We start from the raw sequence: 23,234 nt of genomic DNA, 5'->3' as shown, positions 1-23,234 counted from the left end.
TGATGCGGGTACGCATCCTTTCCCTTCTCCCCCCTTTCTCCTCCTCCATCTGTCCTCATCGCAGCCTTTATCTCTGCGCGCCGCGCATTTTATCCGAGCACCAAGCAAAAAGCAGCAGCAGCAAATTATCCACACACAGAGAACATTGTGCCGAGGACGCTCCGGTCAGTGACATCTGAGAGAAAGAGAGAGGCAGACAGAGAGGGGGGAGAGAGAGAGCGATTCTACTTGGCACACAGCGCCCCTGTGGCAGTGAGACTTTGACTGACGGACTGGCTGTCTGACAGAGGATTCTGGAGGACAACGCAGCTCTTCTAATCCTTTTCACACCTTTTTTTTTTTTCTGCGTCTCGTCTGTCATCTCGGAGACCGCTGATGGTTTTCTAGCGTCTCTTCACCGCTTCTTGCCACCTCAGCATCGGATTCTGCTTCTTACCCGCGCACCTTTCTTCCCCTCTCTTCTCCTTGACTGGCCGAACCGGGGCTGATCCCAGCCAACCCGGGCCGGGCCGTGGGGGGCTTTTCGGCGAGCCTTGTAGCTGAGAGTCGGGACACCCGAGATGTGCGCTTCGGGACCAGGGATCTGGGCTCTCCCCTCGGCGTGGGGAACCTCGGGCTCGTGGCAGTGCTTCTGGTGGTGGGTCGTGGCGGTCGGGGTGACGGTGGGCTCGGGGGACCCGTGGATGTCCGCGGAGGCATGCCCCTCGACTTGCTCCTGCAGCAGCACCAGGATCTCCTGCGTGGACCCGGAGCGAGGGATCAGCGCGTTCCCCGTCCTGCAGAGCGAGGCGGAGATGGAGAACATCACCGACATGTGAGTGAGGAAGCTGTCAGAACCGCATCTCCATTTGGCCTAACCTATTTCTTTCTTTTTTTTTTTTTTTTTTAAAGAGCATTTAATCGCGGCTGCGCTTCCAGCAAATAAAAGAAATGCTCAGCCCTCCAAACATCATCTGTTGCTGATCCTTCGCACAGGAACGAAGGAGCCTGAAAAGAAGGCGGATTTTTAAAAATCGGTTCATTCAACGAGCCCTTAACCTCGGTCAGGACTCTTTGAAATTGTCCAGGTGTGTGAGGAAGCAAGCAGCCCTTTCTATCTGCACGGTTAGTGTGCAGCCTAACCTGCATTGCATAGAACACGGGGACGATCAATGCAGAAAAGTCTGTTAAAAACAAATCTGTGTTTGCTTGTGTGGAGTTGACTGCGCTCTCATCAGACACCACAGTCCAAATATTAGCTCAGACACTTCCCAAGATGGCTAATATGAGTATTTGGACGAACTGAGATGAGAGAATTGATGCTGAAGGGGGGATTTGCTTAGGCAACAATTTTCTACCCAGACTGAATATTTTGCTCATTTTTGATGACTATTCTTTTTTGTGCAGGATTTGCAGCATCCGTGCGTCATAACTTCGTAAAGTCATGTATTTTAGATAAGGAAACTTGTAGATAAGCTCTTTTTTTTGGCACAGGTAAAAACGGCCTTGTTGATACGCTTGGTTAGACAGAAAAAATCCTTATCACCGGCCTTGGAGGCTCTTTAAATGAGCATGAGAAGCAATCATGAAGTGCTTGGCTTGAGTTTGAACCAAAAACGACCTTGCCAAAAGCCGTGGAGATGGTTTATCTTGTCTGCATTAATTGCTGAGATGTCCTGATTTAAATTATTATTATTTTTTTAATATGCCTTGAGATGTCAGCACTTGGTCAAAATTTAATGAGCTGCCAGTCCAAGTCAGGCAACTGCACTCAAATATATGAAGAGTAAATTTTGATATGCTTGTATATATAAATAATGTGTTGAGTCGTAAAGTTAGTTGTGCTTTTTTTTCCCATGTTAAATAAACTTTACCAGACAGAAAACCTCTATAGTGTTATTGTTAGAACACTCATTTGAATTGTCTTGTTGAATCAGAACTTCTTGAAATTAAGCTTGAGAGTCATAGACATACACAGATCAGGCAAAAGATTATGACCAACACAGAGACCCTTTACACTTACTCTAGACGTGTTCCTCCTGTTTCTTGCACATCGCTTTGGAGGGCTGAACTTAGAAAGCTATGGGCCCCTGGGCTGGCGGCAGTCGGTTCATTATGTATGATGTTAATAAAAAAATTACTCTAACATGAACATTTTCAAATTGTTGAATATCATTCAACACACAAATATATAATTAAATAAATAAAAATCTTTAAGGCCCCCAAAAAATTGGGATCCTAGACTCCTGCCCTTTGAGCTCTTTCCAATTTCTGGCCCAGCTTCTGATGACACCATATTCACCTCCCTTTAAAGAAGAGATAACCAGCGGCATTCCCTTCAGCTGTCATTGGTCATAATGTTATGTCTGATTGGTAACTGCATTAGTTCGTTTCATGACATCAAAAACAGAGAAGGTGAGATTAAATAGATAGGGGAATTACCTCAGGTATTATATTAAAAAACTAGATACTTTGTTGCCTTTATAGTCTTTGCACACCTTTTCACTTACAGTACATAATCTAATAGGTCATTTTTACACTGAAAATAAGAACAGCAAAAGTACCTCAGAGCTAAGCAGTTTCAGCTCATTTTTCGTTGCTGGGGCTGATGGGAATTCAGTAGTATTTGTAAACCTTTGTTCAATGTTTTATGTAAAATTACCCTGAGAACTTGACCCATTCAACAGGTGCTGCTGTAGCTGTTGTCCCAGTAAAATAGCGCATTCTCGGTTCTCTCATAGTCTTTTGTTTAGCTTGAAATATTCTCAGACATCTAAACCCAGAGCTGTAATACATGAGAAGTACGTATGCTGCTTTTTCAGAATATGTTCGCGCCGTTCTTTTCATGCACACATGGGAGCTGCTCGGAAACCGTCTCCTGCTGGCCCCTCAAACACAAACAGGTCAAGTGTTTTGCTCAGATGCTGCTGAGGAAAAGAGACGATAAAACATTCTGCTTCCTCACTCTGAGAAGCTACAACAATTTTCCCCTGTGTGCTGTGGATCGGCTGTAGTCCTTCAAAAATAATATATAAAAAAAAAAGAAACACGTGCATTTATGTAGGTTTAACATGTTTATATCTTGATGACGAGTTTCTGCTTGTACTTCCCCATGCTAACAAGTTGTCTTGGTGTTATGCACGCTTGTATCCCCTGACAGCTACATTGCAAACCAGAGCAGCTTCTCCTCCATTAATGACAAAGACCTGCACTACTACAAGAACCTCAGGAACCTGTGAGTGCTTTATGACTTTATTTTACATGGGAAATATTTAAGTTCAAGTGTTGTCCTCTTGTTTTAACAGACAGACGTATTAAACATATGTGCCTCATTATAATGAATGTTTTAAAATGTTATAGCGCTTTTTTTGTTGTTTGTGTAGGTGTTGTCGTTTCTATATCTAAACTATCAGGTCTTAAAAAAGAATAAAAAAACAATAAATTAGTACCAAGTAAATTATTTCAGTGTGGTGTTGGACCTGCTGTGGCAGAACTCTAAATTCACAGAAAGTCGCATCGTAAGCGGCGGCTATAATCCTCAACGCAGCTCTTCCCAGTTTGAATCCCAGTCCCAGTCCCAGGGGTGCAAGCCTTCCCCCTTCTCTCTTTGCCATTTTCTGTACATTGTTTATTATCTTTTGAGTAATGCCACATTACATCACTAACTTACTTCTTTGATGAATGAAAACAAAATAACACCTAAATCTACCAGGGCTTTCAATAATTTTGGGCTTATTAGTTAATTATTATGGTATGCAGTATTTCTTTTTTCAAAGAGCTGACAAACATGATTGATTGCAAACAAACTGAACTTTTATTTATTTTTTTTTTTTTGCTAGTTTCATGCCTCTGGATCAGCTTTCCACTTATAGTTATTATAGCTATCATCATATTGTGCATTTAGAGCAGTAAACATACAGCTTGGATTCTAAAAGATTTCACTAAAGTTGTATTACAGGTCAGTAAATCAGAGTTAATGAAAAGTGAATTTGTTTTGGAGCCTGTTTTCCTTTTGGATGCATTTTGCTCATTATAAACACCCCAGCCGCTGCCCTGTAATTTGCTGAAAGGTTTTGCCTGCTGTGAATATTAATAATGTGTCAGGTTTTAATGTTCATAAGGACTCTAATGATACTGATGTATTTGTTTGCTTTGTGTCAGTACGGTGACCAACAGCAGGCTGACATACGTGTCAAAACTGGCATTTCAGAGCAACTTAAGGCTACAGTACCTGTAAGTAAAACCGTCGTTTTCTTTCTTTCTATTAACATGACAAAGATTGTGCAGACAAGTTGTGTACTTTTTGTGCGCTAATTCACCATTTTGTAAGACAGCATTTAAGAATTATCATTATATAAAAAGGTAATATTTGATTTGTTGTATACTGAATTTAAGGGTGATGAGAAAATAGACCTACATACGATTACATACATTTTAAATATTACTGTAATAAATAAAACCATATTTCTAATATCCTGAAATTAGTCATAAAGGTAAAAATAGATACGAAAATTAGAAACATGAGCAAAATAATGAATCTACATTTGATACAAAATGACTTAAAGTATTTCCTAATTTTATTTACTGCTGTAATCTTATGTGGGCACAATTCCATTTGTGTATTGTACCAAAACATCAATTGGTTTGGATGTAGAAACATTTTTAAACAACCTGATGCAATACCTTTGGTTTGTTTATATTGAGCTTCATCCACCGATTCTTGGTTTCATGTGCAGGAATTTGAAAGACAACAATCTGTCGTCCCTCTCCTGGAGGATATTCAAGCACCTCAACATCTCATATCTGTGAGTTAACAGAAACCTTCACCTTTGTCATGAGATGAACTCCGATGTTAGCTGAAGTTTCGTTTTGAGTTGGGTTCATTGGCTGTCAGCCTTAAAAAAAAAAAAAAGTTAAAGCAGCTATTTTACCATTTACAACCAAGCAAAGATATCAAAATACATTCATGCTCATACCAGCTGGTAGTTGTGCCTCCTAGCTCCAAACTTCCATAACTCATAAAATACCCATCAGGATCAATGCCTCTGATTGTTGGAGGAGTGCTTAGCTAATATATAGCGAGTTGAAAAATACACATCCCATACTTGCCCAAAGAAAACATTTAGAGTTACCTCACAGTGTCTGATTATGTCCCACGGTGTCTTTGAACTTCCCATAATCCTCTTAAATGAGCTGTTTTGCACTTGCAGGAAAACTGTAATTGGGTTTCTGGAAGAGAATTAGATCAGCAGGATTGATAAAGATCTCATATCTGTCTTCAGAAAGAATAGCAACATCTGGAAACTGCTTTGCTCTGTCTCTCAGTAGTAACATAATGAGCTAACACATCAGTGTAAAAGCCACAGAGGAATACACCGAAACCCAAATCCCACAGAAAATTGCTAAAATATAGGTCCTTCGGCCTCACATTCTTCAAAGATAAAGTTTGTTGTTTAAAGCTGTCATTTACAAATCTGAACGTTTTGGGAAAAAATGTTCATCTCAGCATCTCTATGCATATGACTTCCATTCATTTCCAGTATCTGATCAATTTCAACATTAGAACACTTTTTTTTTTACTTAATAAGATACAGAATAAGTAATTAAATGAACCAAAAACTAATGTGGCAGCAGTTTGAGTTGCCCATCTGTCTGTCTTCTGAAAGCCCAAAGTTCAGCGCTCTCTCTTCTGTTGGTCCGTGCATCTCGTGCTCCAGTTAGTCACCACCGGTCTCCTAGTTCCTCTGTTTCCTGAACTTTCACCTACTATCTACTTCCAACACATCAGTGATTTTTGATTGCAATTATTTCTGATTAGAAATACATCAAACATGATTACTGCTTTTATTGTTGACATTGTGGGCCAGTCACAATGACATTTCTTAATATCACATAATATTTCACTTAATTTCCACTTTATTTGGCAGTTTTTCTTCCAAATATTCATTTCTGAACCTCTACAATGATCACACATTGGAATTGTGTTGTTTAAAAATTAATATCAACCTGTTCTCCATCAATTACTCGAGGTCTGAAAACAACATTTTGTTATTTTGGACAACTATGATTTTCTCCATAAAATACTGACACATTTTTAAAAATATGACCAAAACAGTATTTCTGCCAAATTATTATAAAATTCCACTTTTAGCCAAACACCTATATAAACTAACCCAGGGAAACCTAACCTAAAACGACAAATATGCTGGTATATTCAAAAACGCATGTAATGTTGGGCAAAGCATCAGAAAATGAAGGCGATTTTGAGAATCATTGAGTCCTGTGATATTATTAATGGACTGACAAGCTCTTCTAGTGTGAATAGCGCACATGTATTAGTATCAAGGGTGTGGAATTTACAGTTTCAATAAATTAAGTCATGTCATCAATTTTCAATTTAGTGTCAAGCATTCAGCATACCGAGGTTCATGAAAAATCTGCAAAGTGCAGCATGAGAAAAAGTAATATTATTATTGAATCATTGCTGTGATATTTGAGACCCAGTTGTGTCAGTTCTGTAGGAGTGCTGCATATTGTTAGATAAACGTGGCATGTGAGAAACGCTGCACTCATGCAGGAACCTTTTTGTGTCATGACCAAAAAAGCTGAAAACAAGGTCTGCCTGGCTTGTCCGGTGATCAAATTGTGTTTGTATCTGGTTAGTGAGACGTAAGGTGAAGTTGGAGGTGGCAGCGTTTTTACCATACCACACAATTACTCTGATAAAGACCAAAAGTAGTCACAATTATTTGGTTTTATCAAAATTGTTGTTTAAAACAAACGTATTTTATTTTTAAAAGCATTATTACTCTTATTATTAATGATTTACTTTATCTGTATGAAATCAAAATCTTATACGCTCATGTTCTCATATTTGAAGCCTTTAGCTTGTAAAAAAGATATGAATATGATGTTTTAGAGAGAAAATGACTCGAAATATTTTTTTTTTTTATTGAGGCTTCTTGAAACCAGAGATCAGAAAGTTACCATTAGCTTGCCTTTAAGTCTGCGATGCACTCTTTTGTTTTGCTACTCAGTCTTTGTCAGAGTTCGTCACCATGTGTTTGTCCACATCCCTCCAGAATCCTGTCAGGGAACCCTCTACACTGCTCCTGTGAGAACATGTGGATCAAGCTTTTGTTAGGAGAGGAAGCAGACACTCAGGAGCTGCGCTGCATCGAGGATGGAGGAGCACGCAAGCCATTGTCAAGACTGAGACTACAGAATTGTGGTGAGGGGAGACACACACGCACCTGCGCACACGCACGCACACACACACACACACACACTCACACACGCGCACACACACACACACACCCACACACACACGCGCACGCACGCGCGCACACGCACCCCCGCACACACGCACGCACGCACGCACACACACACACACACACACGCAGACAGAGAGGGAAAGTGGAAAAAAAAACATCCACAAGCTGTTCAGCATCTGGAGGAAACAGTCATACAAATCGCTACCTTGATATAGATGTTTGTATGAAGTTCTGCATTTTTTAATATTTGACTCCTCTCTGTGTTAATGTGCTGTGTTAATTGTGGTGTTGCAGAGAAGTGTTGGTGTTTAAGCACGGGCTGAGAATTGGTACTGTGAACCAAATGTGCTAAGTGTTTTGTCAGTTCACAGTGGGTGTGGAGAATGTATGAGTGAATAACAGAGCTTTGCTGTTATCACCTAAGAGAATAACTGTACAAAGAACACAATTCACACAACGACAACAGCCTCTGCAGTAATCAGTTATCCGTATCTGCGATTGTGTGTGCATGTGTGCGTGCGCATGTATGCGTGTGTGTGTGTGTGTTATGTTTGCACAGGCTGCAAAGAAAATGCTGCCCACACTTTATTTCAATTACACAGAACTGTGCTTAGCTTGTATATTCTAATTTCACCCCCCACACACAAAAGAGCAGAGAAAGCTGCAATGTCCTACACATAAATGCCCCAAGAGATAAAAAGAAAGCAAGCACACACACACACACTTTAAGAGTTGATGTTTATTGCTGCTTTATTCTACTAAGGTGACATCAGCACCAAACAGGTTTATGTATATTACTATGCTGTAGGCATTCTTTGGACTTCAGTGTTGTGTATAAATTACAAATTATTTGAGATGCTCTTAAAGATCAAACTTGAAATGTTTGCTGTTTGACTTAGAAAAGACACTTTACAATAAAAAAACGCCACTGATATCATTGATTCTCAAGTTGTTTAAAGTTAGTCGTGAAAAGGAACATCTTTACTTTGTCCTTTACTAGCAGTGACATGTTTTCATCCAGCAGAATTTATTTCCCCCTTTTTCCTTGAATTATTATACCCTCTTCATAAAGTGAAGAATCCTTCCTGTGTTTATAGCGAGTATATGTTGAACTGCAAGAACAATAATGTCCACGGTAGTGACACAGTATATACTTTCTCTATTAGGAATAATTATATTGTATAACTTGCAAATATTTTCCTAACAGAGCAGAGATTTATGCACAAGTGTGTTATGAACCTTACCCACAAGTTTTCTCCGACTGCATGGCAGACTCCTACAGACTGTGCCTTTTATGTGCTGCATAAGGGAAGGTTTATCAAGCTTGAATGTATAAATGTCAGCAGTTAATTGACACTTTATTCCTCTCTGCTTTATATACGCTGCATGAATTTTTCATGAATCTCCTTTTTTTGGACTCACTTCTGCTCATAAATAGGGTCGAATTACAGCTTGACCTGTCTATGGACGTCTGCATTGGACCGACTCTTGCTCTATTTTCATTTTAGCATCCCATAAGTAGACTAAGACTGATGCTTGATGATGATTTAGGATTTGAATTTTATGTAGCTACAATTTTTTTTTAACATTTTTATTCTTTCCTAATAAGCATTACCTGTATAATTTATTTACGTTACAGTTGTGCAAGAAAGATAAAAAACAACAAGATAGAAGAGACAAACGTGGACAAACATGGAGATTTAAAAAAAATAGTTATTACGCCAAAGTTTTCAGCAACAAAGTGAGTTCATGAGGTGAAAGTTTCAAAGAAGATTTGTAACTTGTAGTAATTTGTAGATCCAACAGTATGTTGCCCTGTGTTGAGATTTAAAAACTTGGTCTACCTAAATTTTATCACAATTAGAAATAGCCGCTAATGGAAAAACTTATGGGCATTGCAGTGAATGGAAGCAGCTGAAAGTCTGCCTTTTTTATACGTAACAGAGTTTTAGTTTTTTTTTTAAATGTGGTTTAACATGTAGGATTTATTTATTATAGATTTAATTTGAAAGCTTGGTCTGTGGTAATCAGCAGAGATGGAATATACATGAAGAAATAAACACTGCATTTATTTACTGAAGAAACTTCCCCACAACCAACAGCCAGTGTTTCCTTCACTAACCTGGCTGCTACTTTCTTTAGAGCTGCCTTTGGCACAAACTGTGTTGTGTCCATACCTTGTGTAAAAAAAAAAAAAGAGTTTCACAATCCTGAGGAAAAAAGGATTTTGAACAATTCGAACAACAATTTTTGGTCATTGAAGAGAAATCTATCTTCAATTGTTTATGTTCACGAAACAGTTGTGTCTTTTTTTTCTGGCTGGGCTGCTTTCTGATTATTAGGTATTTGTGCTTGGAAATATATTTGTGATTTAACTTGACTTTTAGCTTCTAGGTCTAAAAAAACAAAAGGATGCATTCGGAAAGATTATTCCCATGTTTTTGCTGACAGTGTAAACTGGACAGAAATAACCCAGGGCCATAAGGGCACTTAGAACACAAACAATAAGTTCGCTTACAGGAAGCTAACAATGTCATTGATAACTCCTATTGATCTGTCCCCTCTGCGTCCCCTCCATTAACAGACGTTATTTTTGGCATTAGTGTAGTCACAGCAGGTCCTCTGGAGAGGTGGGCAGGGGACCCCCGGTAGAGTGACATATGAGTGGGTGGACATGGAGGGGAAGGATTGCCAAATGATGCCCCAGGGCGAACTGCGACACACCAAAGAACCTCTCAGTCTGGCCAAACTGCTGGTTGTTGGGCCGATTCTGTTTCTCTTTTTCCATTTGTCTGTCTGATTCATGTGTGTCCTTGTGTCTGTGTGCTTGAGCATTTCTGACTGACACTGTGAGGGAGGCACAAAAGAGAGGAAATGCCCAGTGAAGCCCCGGGGCTGAGCTGACACTGATCTCTATCTGTTAGTGTCCACTGACTGAATACTGCCGGAGATCTGCTCGAAAAAGCTTGCTGAAAAGACAACTGACCAATGCAATTTATTACAGAGAGGTACCGTTCTGGCTTACTACAGCCCTGCTCGTGTAATATAAAATCTAATCCACTGTGCGACACATAAAAAATGCTACTTCAAACAGCTGCAGGTGTTAAAGGCTGACACTGTCTGAAACAATAACACTGGCACATAAAACTTATGAACTTCTCTCTGCAACATAATTTGCTTATAACAGTCTTCTTTCAGCTGTACATGACTTACTTGCTAATCTAAAAATCTGACTTTTTAGGATTGTTTTAAGCTTGCGAAAGTCTACAAAGTTCACCACTGCAGAGCCGACCCAAGATTGCAAAGACCTGAGCAGAATTTGTGCATTCAGTGCCATTTAATAAATTAAACATATATCATCAATACATACAGATTGATGTATTCTAAGCAATTTTTGGTTGGATTTCCAAAAGTGCTTAGAATACATCAATTTATACATATACACACCGTATTTTGCTTTTAAGTTGAAGGTTATCGTTCAGGCAGTACAGCACTGCAGGAGATACACGTGAGGGGCCCGGTCATTGGCCCCTCCCCCTGGCCCAACGCTGACTTGTTATATATATATATATATATATATATATATATATATATATATATATATATATATATATATATATATATATATATATATATATATATATATATATAAAAAATTCCCTTCTCACCCTCCGCGGGTGGTCTGTTTCATCCTCTGAGCTCGGGTCCTCTACCAGAGGCCTGGGAGCTTGAGGGTTCTGCGCAGTATCTTGGCTGTGCCTAGAACTGCACATTTCTGGACTGAGATGTCTGATGTTGTTCCTGGGATCTGTTTGAGCCACTGCTCCAGTTTGGGGGTGACTGCCCCGAGGGCCCCGATGACCACAGGCACCACTGTGGTCTTCACCTTCCAGGTCTTTTCCAGTTCCTCCCTGAGGCCCTGGTATTTCTCCAATTTCTCATGCTCCTTTTTCCTGATGTTGTAATCACTTGGTATTGCTACATCCACCACAACGGCTTTCCTCTGTTCTTTATCCACCACCACAATGTCCGGTTGGTTCGCCATTACCATCTATTTTGTCTGGATCTGGAAGTCCCACAGGATCTTAGCTCGGTCATTCTCCACCACTTTTGGGGGTGTTCCCCACTTTGATCTCGGGGCTTCCAGTCCATATTCTGCACAGATGTTCCTGTACACTATGCCCGCCACTTGGTTATGTCGTTCCATGTACGCTTTCCCTGCCAGCATCTTGCACCCTGCTATTATGTGCTGGACTGTCTCAGGGGCCTCCTTGCACAACCTACACCTTGGGTCTTGTCTGGTGTGGTAGATCTGAGCCTCTATTGCTCTGGTGTTTAGGGCCTGTTCCTGGGCGGCCAGGATGAGAGCCTCTGTGCTGTCTTTGAGTCCAGCTTTCTCCAGCCATTGGTAGGTTTTCCTGACATCAGCCACTTCAGTTATTTGTCGGTGGTACATCCCATGTAGGGGCTTGTCGTCCCATGATGGTACTTCCAGCACCTTGTCTTCTGTTCCCCATTGACTGAGACATTCGCTGAGCACATCGTCCGTTGAGGCTTTGTCCTTGATGTATTTATGGATCTTGGATGTTTCATCCTGGACAGTGGCTCTCACACTCACTAGTCCTCTGCCTCCTTCCTTACGGCTCGTGTACAGTCTCAGGGTGCTGGATTTGGGGTGGAACCCTCCATGCATGGTTAGTAGCTTCCTAGTCTTAACATCCGTGGCCTTCATCTCTTCCATTGGCCAGCTAATTATTCCGGCAGGGTATCTGATTACTGGTAAGGCATAGCTGTTTATTGCACGGATCTTGTTCTTGCCATTGAACTGGCTTCTCAGGACTTGCCTTATTCGTTGGAGGTATTTGGCTGTGGCTCCTTTCCTTGTGACCTCATCGAGGTTGCCATTTGCTTGTGGTATTCCCAGGTACTTGTAGCTGTGCTCTTTGTCTGCTATTGTTCCTTCTGGGAGTGAGACCCCTTCTGTGTGGACGACCTTCCCTCTCTTTGTAACCATCCGACCACACTTCTCTAGTCCGAATGACATCCCAATGTCAGTGCTGTAGATCCTGGTGGTGTGGATCAGTGAGTCGATGTCTCGCTCGCTCTTGGCGTACAGCTTGATGTCATCCATGTAGAGGAGGTGACTGATCGTGGCCCCATTCTTGAGTCAGTATCCGTAGCCAGTCTTGTTGATGATTTGGCTGAGAGGGTTCAGGCCTATGCAGAACAGCAGTGGGGACAGAGCATCTCCTTGGTATATGCCACATTTGATGGACACTTGTGCAAGTGGTTTGCAGTTGGCTTCAAGGGTGGTTTTCCACAGCCCCATCGAGTTTGCAATGAAGGCTCTTAGAGTCCTATTGATGTTGTACATCTCTAAGCATTCAATGATCCAAGTGTGTGGCATTGAGTCATAGGCTTTCTTGTAATCAATCCAAGTGGTACACAGGTTGGTGTGTCAGGTTTTGCAGTCTCGGGCGACTGTGTGGTCTACAAGGAGTTGGTGTTTGGCTCCTCTGCTATTTATGCCGATGCCCTTCTGTGCCTTGCTCATGTATTTATCCATGTGCCCGCTTATCTTAGCCGCTATGATGCCTGACATGAGCTTCCATGTTGTAGAGAGACAGGTTATTGGCCGATAGTTGGATGGGACTGAACCCTTCGAGGGTTCCTTCTGTATCAGGATTGTGCGCCCTTCAGTTAACCATTCAGGGTGAGTCCCATTTTGTAGCAGCTGGTTCAGTTGAGTTGCCAGTCGCTCATGGAGGGCAGTGAGTTTCTTAAACCAGTAGGCATGGATCATGTCAGGTCCTGGTACCCTAAACGCCAGAGCAATAGAGGCTCAGATCTACTACACCAGACGAGATCCAAGGTGTAGTTTGTGCAAGGAGGCCCCTCAGACAGTCCAGCACATAACAGCAATGTGCAAGATGCTAGCAGGGAAAACGTACATGGAACGACATAACCAAGTAGCGAGCATAATGTACAGGAACATCCATCCATCCGTCCGTCCGTCCTTCCATCCATCCATCCATCCATTTTCTTCCGCTTATCCGGGGTCGGGTCGCGGGGGCAGCAGCTTCAGAAGGGAGGCCCAGACTTCCGTCTCCCCAGCCACTTCTTCCAGCTCCTCCGGGGGAATCCCAAGGCGTTCCCAGGCCAGCCGAGAGACGTAGTCCCTCCAGCGTGTCCTGGGTCTTCCCCGAGGCCACCTTCCAGTGGGACGTGCCCGGAACACCTCACCAGGGAGGCGTCCAGGAGGCCTCCTTACCAGATGCCCGAGCCACCTCAACTGGCTCCTCTCGACGTGGAGGAGCAGCGGCTCTACTCTGAGTACCTCCCGGATGACCGAGCTTCTCACCCTATCTCTAAGGGAGAGCCCAGCCACCCTGCGGAGGAAGCCCATTTCGGCCGCTTGTACCCGTGATCTCGTTCTTTCGGTCATGACCCAAAGCTCATGACCATAGATGAGGGTGGGAACGTAGATTGACCAGTAAATCGAGAGCTTCGCTTTTTGGATCAGCTCTCTCTTCACCACGATGGACCGGTACAGCGCCCGCTTCACAGTAGACGCTGCCCCAATCCGCCTGTCGATCTCCCGCTCCCTTCTTCCCTCATTCGTGAACAAGATCCCCAGATACTTAAACTCCTCCACTTGAGGCAGGACGACCCCCCTGACCCGGAGAAGGCACTCTACCCTTTTCCGACTCAAGACCATGGCCTCGGATTTGGAGACACTGAGCCTCATCCCGGCCGCTTCACACTCGGCTGCGAACCGCTCCAGTGAGAGCTGCAGATCACGTTCCGATGAAGCCAACAGGACCACATCATCCGCAAAAAGCAGAGATGCGATCCTAAGGCCACCAAAACGGATCCCCTCAACACCTCGGCTGCGCCTAGAAATTCTGTCCATAAAAGTAATGAACAGAATCGGTGACAAAGGGCAGCCTTGGCGGAGTCCCACTCTCACTGGAAATGACCCCGACTTACTGCCGGCAATGCGGACCAGACTCTGACACCGGTCATACAGGGACCTGACAGCCCGTATCAAAGGGCCCGGTACCCCATACTCACGGAGTACCCCCGACAAGGCCTCCCGAGGGACACGGTCGAACGCCTTCTCCAAGTCCACAAAACACATGTAGACTGGTTGGGCGAACTCCCATGCACCCTCCAGAACCCTGCTGAGGGTGTAGAGCTGGTCCAGTGTTCCATGACCAGGACGAAAACCACCTGTACAGGAACATCTGTGCAGAATATGGACTGGAAGCCCTGAGATCAAAGTGTGGAACACCCCCAAAGGTGGTGGAGAATGACCGAGCTAAGATCCTGTGGGACTTCCAGATCCAGACAGACAAAATGATATTGGCAAACCAACCGGACATTGTGGTGGTGGATAAAGAACAGAGGAAAGCCGTTGTGGTGGATGTAGCAAAACCAAGTGACTACAACATTAGGAAAAAAGGAGCATGAGAAACTGGAGAAATACCAGGGCCTCAGAGAGGAACTGGAAAAGGCCTGGAAGGTGAAGACCACAGTGGTGCCTGTGGTCATCGGGGCCCTAGGGGCAGTCACCCCCAAACTGGAGCAGTGGCTCAAACAGATCCCAGGAAGAACATCAGACATCTCAGGCAGAAATGTGCAGTTTTAGGCAGAGCCAAGATACTGCGCAGAACCCTCAAACTCCCAGGCCTCTGGAAGAAGACCCAAGCTCAGAGGATGAAACAGAAAAACCCACAGAGGGTGAGAAGGGAATTTATTTTTTTATATATATATGTGTGCGTGTGTGTGTGTTTCCAGTTTTAAAAAAAAATTGTAGGTGAGGCTTATAGTAAGGTGCGCTCTATAGTCCGGAAAATATCTGTTCAGGGACTGCACAGCTGGTAGTACTGTTGCCTTGAGGACTTTCTTGATTCAAGGCAATGGATATGGATGATTTACTGGGTCATTTCTTTTTCTATATAAAATGAGTTGGCCTTTTTGTGACCGACACAATCACGGCAAAACATAAAAGTTGCCCAGGAGACGGTCACTGACACCCTCACGACGGTAAGACAGAAAAGGTCATCGCTAAAGAAACTGTCTTCCACAAGTTGCTGTATCCAAGCATTAGCATAGTAAGTCTACAGAAATAAAAAAAGTGTGTTTAAAAGCCTGTCTTATTGGTATTATGTATTGTTTTTAAAGTCCAAAGTTGAATTTGAGATTTTATTACTAATATAAACCTTCATTGTAAAAATTAACCGATTGTAAAAGTGCCAAACATTTACTTAATTTCTCTGTCTAATCTGTTAATTTCTATTTTCCTCTGTGTAATTAATCTACATAATTGATTAGTTTCACTTTCTAAAACAAAATTATTAAAAACATTATTATTTTTTAATACATTTTTTAATTAATGAGAGACACCCATATTTCCGTACAAGTGGCGTTTGTCAACATGTCCTTTAAGAAACTGATTTTCTTCTGGGCCTGTTGGCACATGTAGCATTGTTTGCCTATAGCTCAGATATATATTTGGGGTAAAGCTTTATTAATGTGGAGCAGAAATGGAAGCAGGTTGGTTACCAGACCCGTCCACAGGCGTACTCTTTCTTCATCTGTCTGCTTTTGTGTTTGTCTGTCTCGCTGTCACTTCATCTATTTGGCTGGAATGACTTTGACCCTCAATCATTCCTCTTTTTCTGTCTTGAAACAAGGAAGAAACATGTAGACACAAGCCTTTAATGGAAAACTACCCAGCAAGGCCAGATGGCTCTTCTTAGTTCAAACTAGTATTAGCAGGCAGGAGATAATGTTCATGTGTGATTTTTTTTTTTTTTTAAAACAGAAATTTGGTGACTCACTCAATCATTTCAGCTTGTAAACCAGTTACAAACTAAAAAATGAGATGCAAAAACAAATTTCAACCAACCGAGGAGCTTAAAAGTTGATTAGGATTCACTCATTATGTTGTTTCATTATGTTATTTATAGCATCAATTAAAGATAAAACACTGCATTTTTTATACTTTTTGGGTCTCCTGACTTCCTTATAAGGTTAAACTGTTGTTCTTTAAGAGTAATGGCTAGTTAACAGTGACTTGGTTTATTGGTACCTTCAACGGCTGAAGAGCTTATCTCATCAAAACTCTTAGGCGAATCACCTTTATTGGACAGACAATTCTGAACGAGACAAAATTAGAATGTGTCAAGAAATATAGCAGTCTTTGTGCATAGCCGAAGCAGGTGAGGGTCAAGTATGGCACACTCTGTAACATGTATTCAAAGCCAACTCCTACCTTAAATGAGCTGCCTGTTTTTGAATTTTATTCAGTATGGACTGAAAAAATGTACATATGGACATTTAAAAGAAAAAGGAGAATAGGTAGTAGTGAGAAAGAATAATCTTTGTGACATGAGAAATTTTTAATTTTTATAGGATCATCAGTATTCTAGACAGTTGAAATGTTCTGGGCAATTTAGAAATTTTCTAATCTGCACATGTAGATATTTTATGATAAACTAACTTGCCATACTGTTACAAGTGAACAGAAGTGACTTTTTAAACATACGATTATTTCTTTCTCCTTGAACATTGTTTTAGTGTTTACACATGACTTACTATGTCTTTTGCAAATCCGTTTTCTTATAATAGCATGAATGAATGACAAGACATACAAAAGAAATGTCAATGTCCTAATGATGGATGAAACAAAAACAAATACAGAAAAGAAGCAGATCAAACTTCCTGAATGATTTGATGATCAGTTTTACAAGTGTCATTCTGTCGAAAAGAAATCTGTATCCCAATTCAACAAATCCCTGTGCTTTATACTTTTTATTTTTCTATTATCGCTCTTGGAGAGCAGCAGCTGTTTCACAGTTTAAACAAACAAACTTACAGAGTTTAGCGCCAAATCACTTTAAGAAGCCTGCTTCTGTTTGTCTGCTCCTTATGTCTGCCACTTTTTTTTCTCTGATTTGCTTATTGTGATCGACCACAATAGCAACATTGGCACTCCAAGAAAAAAAGGTCAAGTGTTCTTTGGCAGAGGTTTCAAACCAGAGCACAGTGGATGTTTTTCATCAGGAGTGTCCTTATATCAGTGATATATCACAGAACATGCAGAAAGTGTTGGACTGCATATATGTAAGCAGAGTTATTTGTCATCTTTTCCAAATGCAAGTCATTGTTTATAGATAAGAAGCCTCCTCTCTACAGCAAACTTCAAAAACATCTTGTAGAAAAAAAAAGCAAGAGGGGAAAAAATTAAGTTATGAAAATAATGCAGAAATTACCTATAATGAGTCAAAGAACAAGGGCCGCATACTTCTACAGTTTGTGCAACTAAAAGCCTTTTACCTTAATTTGTTCCCCTGAAAAAGCCTTGGAATAAATGAATGTGAATGAATAAAAGCAGCTGGCATTTAGTTGAAGAAAGAAGGCAAAATCAAATCAGAATTTATAATGCCCCTGGCACGTCCTGACAAAGCTATTCATGCTCCTTATGAAAAAGTAACATGTTGGCAAATAAAATACTAATTATGTCACAGACAAAAATATTATATGGGGTTATATTCTATCCATAACGTAAAACTAATGTATTACACACAGTAGCTGTAAAGTATCTATCAGCTAAAAAAGTACAACTATGAATTCAGCTGATTCCTTCTTTAATCAGAGTTTAGCAGAGAAATTTTGTTAAGCACCATGCAAATCTTAAATTAGTCTCTTATAGGACAAAGTACTAGCCCCTCCATTACCTTAATGCACATTTCTTTCTGTTCGATTATAATCTTGCTTCATAAATAGTCTGAGCTTTTGACTTCAGTTTTTACAGCTCAGGCAATTTCCGGTAAGCTTCATAGCATTGAACTGGCGTCACGGCTAAATGGTAGCGTTTAGGTAAAGTTTAAAACTTCAACACAATCCGCGCCTCCAGGAATAAATTGTTTTTCAGTAGCTGTATCTATGTTTAGTGGCATATACCTAATTTTCCACAAATTTTAATAATGTGGTACACTGTGCAATGTGTAATTTTTGTACAGTAAAAGCAGGTCATTGACCTGTTAAAACATTGACAAAGAATTTACTTGCTTTTTACAATCACTGTCCATATTGATAGGGTAAAAACGCATTATAACTTATAATAGAACTCAAGTGAATTAATTTACAGTTTTTATATTTGTGTGCTCTAATTTGATTATTCTCCACAGAATTTCCAAATGCTACAATTTGTTTTGTTTGAGTCACTGAAAGCTTGTTTGGATGATTCAGTTACTTTTTGATAAAGTGACCCTTCAGCAATTTTATTTTTTATGAATTGCACCTTCAAAGTGAGTTGTGGGTTTTTCTATACTGAATTGTGAGAATGGTGTGGTTAGAGATGTGTCCATGTTGCTGTATTGCGCTTAATCTAACCTGCAGGCAGTTGCAGTGGCTGTAGAAAGCTGATTCATTGAGAGGCTGTTAAGATATTTGAATCTGATACGCTTGCTGGCCTGCCACCAGCAAAATGACCGGTTTTTACAGCATCTCATGGTGATTGAGTGGGCTTTCCTGCAGATAAGCGGTCTGCTGACGGACAGAAGAGGTTGGACGGTTAGATCTGATAAGAAATCTTTCCAGTTTTATCTGCAGCGGCTGTCAATGCCTATTTCTCCCCTCTCCTCTCTGAGCTCCTCTTCTTTCCAATAGAGTTTATATGTGGGGGACAATGGTGGCGAAGTCCTTATTGAAGCTGATTGGTCATACCCAGGTCACCTCCTGGTCAAAGCTGCAGACACACAGAGTCACCAGTGTCTTTGCTTTGACACAGGCTTCAGACTGTGTCCAATCAATTTAGTGCCTGGCCTGCTATAGATGTGCACTGGTAATCAGTGTAACCATCACTGTGTTTGAACTCTGTCTCTTTGTCTTATTGTGTGATTGGGGTGAGTGTGCAATAATGAAAGCAGGAGAAACAGAGTGGGGGACAGGGAGATTGTATTTGAACTCTTTTCCCTGTGTATCTTTCTTCTTACTCTCTGCTGGGTGTATGTTTGGCTGCTCCTCCACATTCCTTGTTGAGCTTGTTTCGTGCCCTGTGTTTTAACTGGATAAACAAGAGTTGGTCAGGAATCCTAAGTTCGCTCCTCTTTGCACCTCCTTCCTATCCTCTCTCCATCTCCATCACTGACTCTCTTTCTTTTCTGCTCTTTCTTTGTTCTTTGTATGTAGAGGTTCCAATGGCAACCCTGAACCCACCCAAAGTGATCAAAATGGAAAAGGATAATGTTGAGCTCTTCTGTACAACATCGGGCATGCCCTCACCTGAGTTGATCTGGGACATGGCACTTGTCACAAACTACGTGGTAAGCTCCCGCACACAATGTGCAGCAGTATGTGAGGTTACTTTAGACTGAGAAAAAAAAAGGATATGTGGTTTTAAATATTAATAACAAAACATTCTAAAACTCATCAATAGTTCATATAACAACCTTTCCCTGCAATTATTGCTGCAAGTCCTTTGGGGTAATCTGTTGATCTCATTATTCATCTGGAAGGGAAATTTGAGACCATCATATTGTATGGAAACCACAATTTTCAAGTAATGATAAAAATTCTTGCTTGGCTTTAGGTCTGAACTATAAGTGGGATATTTTAATACACATCACTGTTAGGTCCAAATCACTACATTGTGTCTCTGGCTGCGAGAATTTCTGTCCTGCCTGAATGTGATGGTCTGTTGTAGTTTGATGTCTTTTTGAGGCCCAATATTTATCTTCACCCATAGATAAAAGAACCACCAACTATGCCACCAGGGATCCAATTTTACCATCCATCTATTTGTAATTAATGTGAAACATTGTTGAAAGCTTTGTACTGTATTTACTGATGTATACTTATAAATTGAATAAATGATGTATACATTTATTCAATTTTACTGATAAACGGGGCAACCTTAAACAGATTTTGTATTTTGGTCACATTTTAAAACTTTACTGGAAAAAAAAATGTATAGACAAGCAGATGCAATTGAAACAAACTAATCACTGAATATTATTAATCAGTTATATTTTTTTAATCTTGCAGATCGAGACATCTGGCCAGATTTCGGTGCTGCGGCTCTCAAACCTGTCATCAATGGACCACAACAAGAAGATCAGCTGCACGGCTGAAAATATCGTTGGTGATAGAGAGTCCTCTTTGCTGCTGGATATACATTGTACGTTTACCTTCTGCCATGCTGTTTTAATTCAAGTTGGGACATATGTGGAATTTAAAACAGAATTAAAGGCTTTAAATGAGTGTCTTTTATCTTTTAATCCATAACTTTACATGTTTCACTTATTCCACTTTCAGTGTGCAACTAAAATCTATCTTCTCTTGACTATACTCATAGTTGCACCCCAAATCACAAAACTGAGTGACGCCATCGCAGACCATCACTGGTGCATACCCTTCAGTGTAGCAGGTGCGTTAGACAATCAAATAAAACTAATTTGCTCCTATTTAAATATACTTTGAATGTGTCCAGTGAAATCACATTCATGAATTCCCTAATCTTAAACTATCCATTTGCACAAATATCATTCTGTTTTCAGCAAACCCAGAACCACAAATCAAGTGGTACCGGGACAATGTGGAAGTGACAGAGGGGGAGTACATCATGACAATGATCCACGACATCACAGAGAGAGAATACCATGGCTGCCTCCAGCTGGACAATCCCACACACATCAACAACGGGCTCTATCGCCTAGAGGTTAAAAATAAATATGGCTCAGACGAAAAGGAGATCACAGCTCACTTTATGGGCAGGCCAGACGATGGTGAGGAGCAATACTGGAACTTATTCTCTCTGGTCAGGAGTGCCTGCAGTTTATTGGAGGGTGCGCACAAAACCATCACAGTACCTGATCCACACGAACACAACCACATCCTCAACATGTGTCGTGTGTGGTGTAAAAAAACCAGCACAAACCTAACCCAAACAAATATAGGGCACATTCGCGCAATGCGCTTGGCGCATAGAAACACAATGTGTGCCCGATGATGTGTCCCAACCTTGACCCATTGATATGCAATGTATATTAATGATATTGATGAACATGACCAACACAGAAATGCCACATGAACGCAACGTGCACGGCCCACAAAAACAGAAGATGTCATCCACACAATGCGATACACACACATAGCTTACTGATATTTACAATCATCTTAATTAATAAAAACAGGAAAGCAAAGCCTGTCCTCGTACTTCACAAATCGAGGAGGATAGAGATTCTCAGGTTCAGTTGGATTGTCTGAGATATCCAGAGGAAGAGGTGAAACAACAATGTGTGCTTCATTTATACTCTTTTTGGCAAGCAATCCGACTAAAGTCTGTTTAAAAGTCTTACTAATTTTTAGCTAGCTTCAATGCACAGTCACATTTAGCTTACAGAAAGAGTGTCAAACCACCAAATAAATAAAAGTAAACTAACCAATAAAATTTAGGTTTAGGGCCATCCCCAAAGACGCACAGGATGTTTTGACACTAAAAGACCATTTTTAATTTTTGTCCATAATTTTGTTAATAGTAAAGGGGAAATATAATCAAAAGTCAAATAACTATAAGAATAGTTATTTTAACTCATATGAAAATTGCAAGGTACACACAGTGCATACAGCCATAATGCTGCAGGCGCTCCTGTCTCTTGTTCTATTAATTTTGACTGGCTAACAGAACAAATGTGTAATTTAACCACAAAAAGATAAAGCTTGTGTGTTGCAGAAATGAAAAGGTTTTACTTAATGTGTTTTTTCTTTGATCTCCCAATTTGTAGAAAATGAACCTTCCTACTATGGTGAGTAAAATGTTCCCTTTAAGCCTGTTCACTCAGTACAACACATGAATGTGGGATATCATCTTGTATATTCTGACGACAAGTAACAGGTCCCACCTGCTCTATATATCTGTCTGTGATCACCACCATTACTCAGTTCTTATGCTCTTCACCTTACTGAGCACACTTCTTGTATTCAGGCTACCTTGCTGCTGCTGGTGAGTTCTGTGTTTTTGTGAGGAGTTAACTACTGCAAGCGAAGCGCTGATTTCACGTATTCCGGTCCGGCTTTGTGGTTAAGAATGAGCACAAAACTAACACAAGTAAAGCCTTGAATTTGTCCCTGTTCTTAGGAGTGCAGCTTCTTTCTTAATGACAGGATTTGTCTGAGGATGAGAATGAGCTTTTACCAGATCAGGCTGGGTTGGCCACCAACCCGGCAGACCAGGACGACATCCTTTTTCTGTCTTTACTGGTGCGCAGATGTAAAGGGATGTAGAGTGGCCGTCCACAAACCATCGTGATTGGGCAAGTTTTATCTCCACGCAAAGCTGCCACAATCAAAAGGTGTCTACCCCTGTTCCCAGACTTTGTTTCAGAACTGACATCTTCGTGGAACAAACCACTGTCCTCCCGAGTCACAGTACCAGGCTTTCGACAGTATCCAGACCTGGAAGGCACTGAAAAAGCTGTGCTGGTGAATATTCCACCTAAAGAACCTCCAGTGGCAGCATACTTGGCCCCGTCCAATAACCATGGTGTAGGCATTCCCCCAATTACATGTCAGCACTAAATGCCCCCAGTGTGGGTGCATTAATAAGTTTGCTGATAGCAATAACTGTTCCCAATGTTTGTAGAAATGTTTCAATCATTTCAATAAAGACTGCTTTTTCTATGAAAAAATGTTAACGTTAAAAAAGCTACAGGCTACAGTCAAATGAGGCTTCATCTCTCCCACCCATTAAGAAGATATAGAAACTGTCTGCCAACCATGCAGCAGGCTGGTCATCCAGCTGCACATCTTCACAATTGGTGCTCATGCACACTCCAACCTTGAGTGGAAGTTGCAATTACAGTTTTGCCAGATGCAGCCCTGTTTTATCGTTGCAAGGCAATAAAACTCTACAGTCATAGCTAAAGCAACGGAGGCTGTGAGGTAGGAAAAAAATATGCTGTTTGCAAAAAG

The 23,234-nt window shown here is 41.1% G+C and overlaps 1 protein-coding gene across 5 annotated transcripts in view; it reads left to right on the top strand.

The window, feature by feature from the left end:
• The first annotated feature begins 26 nt into the window (after window positions 1-26).
• Window positions 27-23,234, top strand: part of ntrk2a (neurotrophic tyrosine kinase, receptor, type 2a) — a 99,847-nt gene continuing 76,639 nt past the window's right edge. For all 5 annotated transcript variants that reach the window (XM_081610692.1, XM_081610691.1, XM_081610689.1 and 2 more), the window contains exons 1-10: window positions 27-814; window positions 3,140-3,214; window positions 4,141-4,212; window positions 4,716-4,784; window positions 7,062-7,210; window positions 19,455-19,588; window positions 20,310-20,442; window positions 20,620-20,691; window positions 20,822-21,049; window positions 22,049-22,069. In XM_081610692.1, the coding sequence (XP_081466818.1) occupies window positions 561-814; window positions 3,140-3,214; window positions 4,141-4,212; window positions 4,716-4,784; window positions 7,062-7,210; window positions 19,455-19,588; window positions 20,310-20,442; window positions 20,620-20,691; window positions 20,822-21,049; window positions 22,049-22,069 (1,207 nt within the window). In that variant the 5' untranslated portion in view covers window positions 27-560. The remainder of the gene's footprint in view (window positions 815-3,139; window positions 3,215-4,140; window positions 4,213-4,715; window positions 4,785-7,061; window positions 7,211-19,454; window positions 19,589-20,309; window positions 20,443-20,619; window positions 20,692-20,821; window positions 21,050-22,048; window positions 22,070-23,234) is intronic.

This window comes from Poecilia reticulata, chromosome 9 (assembly GCF_904066995.2).
Source record: "Poecilia reticulata chromosome 9, P_reticulata-male-v2, whole genome shotgun sequence".
NCBI classification, from domain to species: domain Eukaryota; kingdom Metazoa; phylum Chordata; class Actinopteri; order Cyprinodontiformes; family Poeciliidae; genus Poecilia; species Poecilia reticulata.
The sequence above is the reverse complement of the archived record's forward strand: the minus strand, read 5'-3'. Positions and strand labels throughout refer to the sequence as shown.